Genomic DNA, 10,125 nt, shown 5'->3' with positions numbered 1-10,125 from the left:
TGTCTCTCCATGTGTTTATGTCCAGCTGTAAACTTCATGTGTTTAACTCTCTGCTCGTGTTGAATGATGGAGAAAAAAGGCTCCAACTCTGCTGGTAAAAAACCCAAACCCGCTAAGCTGAAAGGCTCCTCTGATCCCGTCAAAGACTTTGAGAAATGGAAGAAAAAATACAACAAGACCAAAGCTCGAGTGAAGAAAAGCAGAGCGCAGACCCATAAACCGCAATGGCAGGTAGAGCGCGAGGACATCCAGAGGCTCGTGAGCAGGTACTCACAAATCAACAGCAAAGAAGCCATCAAGTTCTCAGACTTCCCCATCTCTAAGAAAACCCTACAGGCCCTGCAGGAGTGTCAGTACAGACAGCCCACTGAGATCCAGAGGCAGACCCTGGCCTCCGCCCTGCAGGGGAAAGATGTGCTGGGAGCGGCCAAGACCGGCTCAGGGAAGACTCTAGCCTTCCTGATCCCTGTGTTGGAGTGTCTGTACCGGCAGCAGTGGAGCTCCATGGACGGCCTCGGTGCTCTCATCATCTCCCCAACCAGAGAGCTCGCCTACCAGACCTTTGAAGTCCTCCGTAAGGTGGGTAAGAACCACGAGTTCTCTGCAGGGCTGGTGATCGGTGGCAAGGAGCTGAAGACAGAGGCAGAGAAGATCCACCGCACCAACATAGTCATCTGCACCCCTGGCCGCCTGCTGCAGCACATGGATGAAACAGCCGCCTTCCACGCCTCTGACCTCCACATGCTGGTGCTGGATGAAGCAGATCGCATCCTGGATATGGGCTTCGCCGATACGCTCAACGCCATCGTGGAGAACCTCCCCACCACACGACAGACGCTGCTGTTCTCTGCCACACAGACCAAATCTGTCAAAGATCTGGCTCGACTCAGCCTCAAAGATCCAGAGTATGTGTGGGTTCACGAGAAGGCCAAATTCAGCACCCCTGCCACCCTGGAGCAGAGCTACGTGGTGTGTGAGCTCCATCAGAAGGTCAACATGCTCTTCTCCTTCATCCGGAGCCACCTGAAGAAGAAGGTGATAGTCTTCTTCGCCTGCTGTAAGGAGGTGCAGTATCTTTTCCGTGTCTTTTGCCGCCTCAGGCCAGGCATGCCCATCCTGGCTCTGCACGGCAAGCAGCAGCAGATGAAGAGGGTGGAGGTCTACAATGACTTCCTCAGAAAGCAGAACGCAGTGCTGTTCGCCACGGACATCGCAGCCAGAGGTTTGGACTTCCCCGCCGTTAACTGGGTGCTGCAGTACGACTGTCCCGAGGACGCAGACACCTACATCCACAGGGTGGGGAGGACAGCCAGGTACAAGGAAGGGGGGGAGGCCCTGCTGCTGCTGCTGCCCTCTGAGGAGAAGGGCATGGTGGGCCAGCTACAGGAGAAGAAGGTGCCCATCAATAAGATCCAGGTGAGTCGTCACAGTGACAGGAATAAAACACACACTGAGGAAAGCCATGCCTGTAAAACTGATTATTGTCTATAAAGTGAGAGTGAGAATGAGAACAATCTATGATCATGCTTGGAGCTTCATACAACAGTATATATTCCTGAACACCTGAACAGGCTTCCTAAATAGTGGAAAATATCACTGCATGTCAGTTTTAACATCTCAGATAAATAGTGCTGACTGATTTGAGAGATTCAGGTAGGACTTTTCTCTCCATATCAATCAATCAATCTTTATTTGTATAGCGCCAAATCACAACAAAGTCATCTCAAGGCTCTTTACACATAGAGCAGGTTCAAAACCCAACTCTTCATCCATCTGAAGGCAGGTAGCATCATTCCCAAAGCAGTAAGTAATGTGATTACTAGTCTTAAATGGACATCATAACTAATGGCTTCCTCATTAATAGCTGGATCAAAGTTCTGTAATTGCTCTGCTCAGATAGTTATGTAAGCGTTTTATTGGTCTTATATGTTTATCTTACAGGTGTACGTATGAACAGTGAGAGACATTAATCATTCCTCTTGTTCATACTGACTATTAGGAGATCTCCTTTAAATGTGATTTAAATGGAAGTGATGGAGGACTAAATCCACAGTGTGTGCACACACTCATTTAAAGTAGATGATCAGCTTCTATTGAGCTTCAGGACAAATAATGTGAGAATGTGCAGTGTCAGCATTTGTGAGGCAGTTTTCTTCTTCATTGTACCTTATATTGACAGATGACTCCACCTCAGTGAAACTCTCAACTGTCAGTCAGCTCTGAGCCATTTGTGAGCTCTCGCTCTGCTGAAATAATACACAGCTTCAAATACTGAGTAGCCAAGTGTCCAGTTACATTTGAGACACTGAACTTTGGGCACCATGTGTTCAGAAGGTTATAACTCCCACACAGTTGTTTCTATAGTGAATGGCATGTTGATGTAGTATCCATGACTTCATGTCAGATTGAAAGTGCTGAATCACAGAGTCAGAAGAACAAAACATGGGACTGTGTCACCAGTTACAGTGTTACAGTGTATATTGCGGCATCAAACTTCAAATCTTCCACTCCTGAGTGGGTGAAATTGAGATCCACAAAAAGACGCGAACCAAAAGTCACTTCAAGTATTTATCAATGATTACAAAACAAAAGAATAGGTGATCTGCCCTTTGTAGTCAAAAAACTGTCACTTCCAGTACTCTCAGTAAAAAAAGTGTTTTTATATAATAATTGGTAACAATAAATATTAATAATAATATGAATTAATGTATATTTTGGCCGCAACAATGTAGGAAAGTTCCCATTTCCATTCTGCACATCAATCAATCTTTATTTATATAGTGCCAAATCACAATCACAGTCATCTCAAGACACTTTACACATAGAGCAGGTCTAGACTGTACTCTTTCATTTCATTTAAAGAGACTCAGCATGAGCAAGCACTTGGCGACAATGACACACAAAAAAACTCCCTTTAACGGGAAGAAACCTCAGGCAGAGCTAAGAGAGAGAGATCCAACATCACAGCACACATTCTGACTTGTCATAGCAGGAAATGCACAGGTGTTACTAATAACATTCAATCAATCAGACTTTACTGCTTTACACAGTAAAAACATTAACAATGACTCTGTTCCATGTAAGAGTCCCAGCAAGCCAATATATACAGTCAAGCCCGAAATTATTCATACCCCTGGCAACTTTTGACTTAAAGTTCCTTTTATTCAACCAGCAAGTTGTTTTTTGACCGGAAGTGACACAGGCGTCTCCAAGAAGATAAAAAGACGATGTACAAAAGGCATCATTGTGGTAAGAAAAATATTTCAGTCAGCTTTTATTTACATTTGAACAAAAAGTGGCATGTCCAAAAGGGGTATGAATAATTTCGGGCTTGACTGTATATATATAACCTGAAATGTAAATGGCATACATGTGTGGTGTGTACTGTACTTCATTACTATCCCCGATTGCCAAATGTGCTTATTGTGTGACTGACAGAATAACTGTGAACAGGATTGTTTGACCTTTTAACAGAAGTGACGTAGGTGTTCAGCTGGAGACGCTTAATAGAGACAGGTGTGAACAGCAAGGTGTCTCAGCTGTCAGATCACCTGAGACACATGTTAATACTAGGTGTAAACAGGGTCAATGTGAGTCATGTTTTGATAACTGATTCATCATTTTGAGTCATTTTTTAACCAAATTCTGCTTCCAGCTTCTCCAATGTAAATCTGTCCTGGTTGATTTATTATTCTGAGGACAGGAGAGAACATTAAAGCTGCTGTAACAAAGACATAATGAATGTGTTATAATATGTAGCATAGTTAATATTCTATATTATCTCTTAAGCAATGCTTTATATTTAATATGAGTTAATTATACAGTATCTCATTGAGTCTATTAGTGCACTTTGTTTCATACTGGCCTGAACCTTTGTTATATTTCTTACTTTAACATGAATGTCATATGTTTCTAAGATATGACTGTTAATTGCGAACTGGGTAAATCAACTGGTGTGTGCAGCCACCAGTGGGCGCCATTACATCACTGTGGAGTATTTTCTCCTCATAGCCAATGCTGGTATTCTATGCCTTTTATGTGAATCATGGGAAATGATGTTTTTCTTTGACTGGATTGTTTATTTCACATAGCACATTTCACATGTTGATGTTATTCACACAAAAACGTTTAAAGACTTGGACGTGGAAGCCCTTTTATTTATTTGGATTTAGTTGCCTGAATTTTCTGACTGAAGCTTTGAATAACTGGTTGTAGCACATCAGTGACTATAAACACATCATGTCCACTCATTCTATAGTAAAGTGATTCTTTAAGGATGGGCTTACATCTTAAAACAGTCAGGAGCCCAAATGAACAGTGAAACCTGTTTTTCTTACTATAATGATTCCTCCTGTTCATACTGACCATTAGAAGATCATTCATAGTACACTTACAATGGAAGTGATGGAGGACTAAATCCACAGTCCTCCTTCTGTGTAATATAATGGATTTAAAAGTAGATGTGAAGCTAATATGAAGCTTCAGCGTCCAAATGAGTCAAATCTTCATCTTCTATGTTTCAACATTACAATGTTTTAGTGGCAAAGTTCCTCTTTTTGTTACTATACTTCCACCACAGCTCAACAGGAAACACTAAGAGGGAATCTGATGCTAAAAAGACTGTAAATGTGTCAGATATCACTTGATATGAATAACTCACACTGATGAAGCTCAATAGAAGCTGATCATCTACTTTAAATGAGTGTGTGGACACACTGTGGATTTAGTCCTCCATCACTTTACATTGAAAGCACATTTGAAAGAAATCTTCTACTAGTCAGTATGAACAGGAGGAATGACTACAGAGAGGAAAACCTCTTTCACTGTTCATATAAACACACTGGGAAAATTGTGAACTCATCCTTTAAAGTTCTGGACATTTAAGGGCTTTGGGAAACAGCAATAAACATTTTTTTGACGAAACAACTAATCCATTAATGAACAAATAATCAGAAGATAAATCGACAATGAGGTAATCATTAGTTGCAGTGGTAGTGCTGGTAGGACCAACTCTTAAAGTCTGTGTAAACTAAAGTAAAATAAATATGTGTTCTGAGTTTGACATACCACAGAAAAGTGTGTTGTTAACCACCCTGCCAAATTTGAATGATTTGAAAAATCACCAAATATATGAAATTAGGCTTCAAAGTTGTGTAAAAATCAGCCTCTTTCTCTGCTCCCAAACGCTGTGGGAGTGCCCGCCGAGTTCACTGAAAGCCCGCCCCCTACCAAGTGTCACCTGTCAATCAAAGTCACCACCTCTACCAGAAACATGGACGCTACGTCTGAGAGCTTTCTGCTGCTAGCTCGGCGGCTAACTCAGCTAACTGTAGACTGTAGTAGTAGTAGTGTGTGCTGAATGTATTTATACCTCTACAGCAGCAGTGATTCAGACCCGCCCACTAAATCCTGAACACAGAAATGTTGAAACACAGTTTGTGAAGCCTAGCTCCACAATTCAAATCTAAATGGTTGAAATGCTTTTTACACCTTTTTTAGAAATACATTTATGACCTATTTAATGTGTTTAGAAGAAAATGTCTGAATTCACTTTACACAGGCTTTAAGCATCAGTAGTGGTGAGAAACTCTGAAGGCTAGTTTAACTGCAACAGAAACACACAGCTGTCAGTGTTGTTCATAGAAGAACAGTATATCTATATTAACTTATGCTGTGATTGATTCCAGGTGAACCCAGAGAAGCTGCAGACCGTTCAGCAGAAGCTAGAGGCCTTCCTGGCTCAGGAGAAGGAGCAGAAGGAGCGAGCCCAGAGATGTTTCGTCTCCTACCTGCGCTCCGTCTTCCTGATGAAGAACAAAGACGTGTTTGACGTCTTTAAGCTGCAGCTCCACGAGTACGCAGTCTCTCTGGGTCTGGCTGTGGCCCCCAGAGTACGCTTCTTAAACAAAGCTCAGGCACAGAGGGGGGAGAAGGCGGAGCGGCAAGAGGAGGAGGAGCGGTCCGAGGAGGAGCAGGAGCTGAAGAGCTTTAAGTCCCAGTTGAGAGGAGAGCGTCCTCAACAGGAGAGCCAGAGCTCAGAGTCAGATGATGATCAGGAGGAGGAGGAGGAGGAGGAGGAAGAGGAAGAGGAGGAGCAGTCCAAGACACAGCTGCTAGGTGCAAGTGACAGCGAGGATGATGACGATCTAAAAGGTGTGGACCTGCTGACAGTGAAAAGAAAGGACGTTTTTAATCTGACAGGAGGAGAGGAGATGCCTGAGGAAGAGGAGGAGGAAGACACAAAGAAAACAGAAAAAGAAACAAAGTTCACAGAAGCTAAAAAAGTCCTGAAGAGAAACTTCCAGGTCAACACCAAAGTGACATTCAGCGAGAAAGGAGACGCAGTGCAGCTATGGCCACCGGTCCAGCGCTCGGCAACCAGCACCAAGGCGGATGAGGAGGAAGAGGAGGAGGAGGTGTCGGGTATCAATGTGGAGAAGGCTCGGGAGAGGCTGAAACGAGAAGACCAGGAGTTTGATAAGCAGGAGTACCGGCGCAAAGTGAAGGCCAAACACACAGAGAAGAGGATGAAGGAGAAGGCAGCAAGGAGGGAGGCGAGCAAGCAGCACAAGCAGAAATCTGATGAAGAGGAGGAGGAAGACGAGGTGGTGGCGTACTTGGCCAATAGCAGCGAAGACGAGTTTGACCCCAGCACCCTGCCGGATCCTGATAAACAGAGGTCTGAGGGAGAGGAGGAAGAGGAAGGGGAGGAGGAGGATGAAGCCAGGTTAGGTAAACGACACCACAGCAGCGAAAGCAGCGATGAGGAAGAGGAGACGCTCCCAGCAGGGAAGAGGAAGAAAGTGAGAAAGCAGGATGATGAGCACACAGCTCTGGACACTGGTCTCTCTCTGGCTGAGGATGAGGAGTTAGTCTTACAGCTGCTAGGAGGACGAAGGTAGAGAGAGACATCATGAACTCATAAGTTTGATAAAGTTGTGACCGCTAAGTCATAAAATGTTCACACAGAAATAAAGTTTGTGCATTTCATTTATTGAAAGGACTCACAAGAGATAGGATGGGTTAACTTTTAGCTCCTTACTTGATCCTACATTTCCCATGATGCAACTGCTAATTTTTATTTTATTTTAGATTGTCCTTTACACCTCCATCTTTCAAACTGTACACCACCAGTGTGTAATGCAGAGTTTCTATTAAAAAGTAGCATTATCCAAATCCCCCCCCTCCCCACCTCCCCTAGTGATGACATCATCAGATCTGGTTATTTTTTGTGATAGAGCTCCTCCATAATCCCAGAAAACAACAGTTATTACAGGCTGAGCAGCAGCCTGTTTAATTTATTATGAGTGTGATGATGGAAATGATCGTCTATTATATTAACAAGTAGAAACATCAGAGCTAATTGTAGATGTGATGGAACAAAAATGGAGAAGAATATATGATAAGAATGTGTTCTATTTTGCATTTTCTGATCTGTACAACAACAAAATCCATTTATTTTCTGTATATTAACTGTAAACTGTGATGCGACCACTGACCAGTTAAAGTGGTTAAATGTATTTCATAAAAGAATATTTTCTTTTTTCATTTGTTGTCACCCCTCTGATTTATCATGTGACCTTTTGAGAGTTTGCAGCTCTCAGGTTTGGAGCTGCTGGTCTAAAGAGGAAATGATTAGTTATTAGAGCAGCAACTGTCCTGAGGTAAACAGTGAAATATGACTTTGAAGTTGATACTGCAAATAAATGGACTGTACTTATACTTTACTTACAGCTTTTCTAGTCTCTCTGTCCACTCAAAGCACTTTACACTACATGTTACATTCACACATTCACACACATTCATACACTGTTGGTGCAGCCATCGGGAGCAATTACGGGTTAAGTGGACTGGAGGAACGGGGACTTGAACTGGACGACTTGGACGACCGTTCTACTTCCTGAGCCACAGCTGCCCAAATAACAAGAAGTTAATTGATAAAAGGAAAGTGGATAGGAATGGATGGATTTCCTCATTCATGCAACATTTAAGTGTCTCATAGTATATGAGACACACTCCCTGTCAGGTTATGAATATAACCTGACAGGGAGGAAAAGATTCAACATGCTTGGTAGTAATGTAAAGGAAATGTCAACAATCTTATTTTACCAACTGATCACATGACTAATGTGAAAGGGGTCACTAATGCTGGTGAGACCTCAGACCATTATTATTACCAGACATTTCCCTGCAGCCTCTCTAAGCTGTTCAGCACTAATATCAGCAGGTTTCCAGCAGCTGCAGACAGATGTTTTAAAGCTCTGATAGATCCAGCTTGATAGTTAGTGTTTCTCCCAGCTCTGAATGGCCACATTGAAACGTGGCTGCACCCCCCCCCCCCCCCTCTCTCTAGTAGCTCTGTCTGTCGGGTGTCTTTGTGATCTTGATGCGATGAATCATACAAACTCTTCTCCAAGGCATTCATGGTGTTGCATTAACACAAACATCAGAGAGAGGTTGTTGTTTAAAGGAGGGGGAAAACACAGCGCTTGAGAGAATTTGCACGCTTGGCCTTTTGCTTGTGTGAAGTTGGGGTTTTGAAAATGTCTCTTTTTGCAAATTTTGGAAAAACAGAAGCAGAGCCCTCCAGTATTCAGACAAGAACTTCACGTGAAGCATACTGACATATTTATTCCAACAACACATAATAATGGCACATTTCAGATGCTAACAGGCAGGTGTGTGTGTGTCTACTGCCAAAATCAAACCGGGGAATTTCACTCACAACTTACTGTCCAAATATTCACAGGGTCTGATAGAATATATACATATATATACTACCGGTCAAAGTATTAGAACACCCCAATTTTTCCATTTTTTTATTGAAATTCAAGCAGTTCAAGTCCAATGAATAGCTTGAAATGGTACAAAGGTAAGTGGTGAACTGCCAGAGGTTAAAAAGAAAGGTAAGATTACCCAAAACTGAAAAATAATGTACATTTCAGACTTCTACAAAAAGACCTTTTTCAGAGAACAACAACTGGGTTAACAACTTCAAGCTGTTCTGCAGCAATGGAGGTTGATCAAGCCACCTACAGGTGTCCCAACTTCTCTTAGAACACACTGTGGTACTGTACCCTCATCAGCATTATTATTTGAACAGTATTGTACTGCAGAAAGTAGTGTGTTACTATACAAATGGTGAGAAAAAGGCAATTGACAATAATGAATAATTAAGAAACTGGGGGAAAGTCTCACATTAAGAGGTCTGACAGACTCAAAGTCACCTCAGAATCAGAAGACAAGTTGGCTGCCTATCACTCAAGCTGGCTGATCCTTCAGTGACTCCTGACCTCCTAACTGTAGGCCTATCTCAAACCTGATTCTGGGGTCCACTCTTCTTCACTGTCATTCTCATCAAGCTCACTGTCAGAGAGAAACCCCCACTAGCCGCCCAATCACATGCCTTCCTCCCATAAAGCTTTTGTGTTAATTTCCTATGAATTAGTACAAGTCCATGTTTGTTTCTGACTATTGTCATAATTATACATTCCATTACTCAATGGTCAGTGCCCTCAAAACATTAATATTGTGGATCTCGATCCTGAACCTCCTATTCCTGATCTAGCATAATCAATACCTGTGTTCAAGTTGGTATTAACTGCTGTAGCTGCTTGAGAACAAACCAATGATTTAAATTGGGTGTGTTGGAGCAGGGACACATCTAAAACATGCAGGCAGAAGGTCCTCGGGATCTAGAGTTGAGTACCACTGCTTTAGCATGACTGTTCTAACTGCATGATGTTGCCCTGAGACAACAAATGAAAACAAAATGTATCTTCAAACAAACAAACATACGTATTTACATATTCATGCACGTGTACCTGTATTTATTTTTAAAGTTTCAATTTAAACATGTAAAAGGCTATTTATCATACCAATTGCTGGCACTGCGTCCCATGCAACTTTGGTACCTAAAGTACTAGTTAATCTAAGAGTTTATATATTCTCCAGGTAAAAGTACCTCTTCATTACCAACAAGACCGGTGTTTCTAAATGCTGAATGGTAAAACCAGAGCCGTTGATGTATACGACTCTGTGTAAAACGACGCATTTACGTCCCCTGCTGGAGAGTTACTGCTAGACTTAACTTTGAATAACCACCTGTATTTTTAAACGTAAGAC

The 10,125-nt window shown here is 42.4% G+C and overlaps 1 protein-coding gene across 1 annotated transcript; it reads left to right on the top strand.

Moving 5' to 3' along the window:
* ddx10 (DEAD (Asp-Glu-Ala-Asp) box polypeptide 10) lies at positions 1–7,156 on the top strand. The gene is made up of 2 exons (XM_053322178.1): positions 1–1,416; positions 5,688–7,156. The coding sequence occupies exons 1-2, from the start codon at positions 64–66 to the stop codon at positions 6,900–6,902; spliced, it is 2,568 nt and encodes an 855-aa protein (XP_053178153.1). The 5' UTR covers positions 1–63; the 3' UTR covers positions 6,903–7,156.
* Positions 7,157–10,125: the final 2,969 nt, after the last annotated feature.

Source organism: Scomber japonicus, chromosome 7 (genome assembly GCF_027409825.1).
Source record: "Scomber japonicus isolate fScoJap1 chromosome 7, fScoJap1.pri, whole genome shotgun sequence".
Classification (NCBI taxonomy): Eukaryota; Metazoa; Chordata; class Actinopteri; order Scombriformes; family Scombridae; genus Scomber; species Scomber japonicus.
The sequence above is the reverse complement of the archived record's forward strand: the minus strand, read 5'-3'. Positions and strand labels throughout refer to the sequence as shown.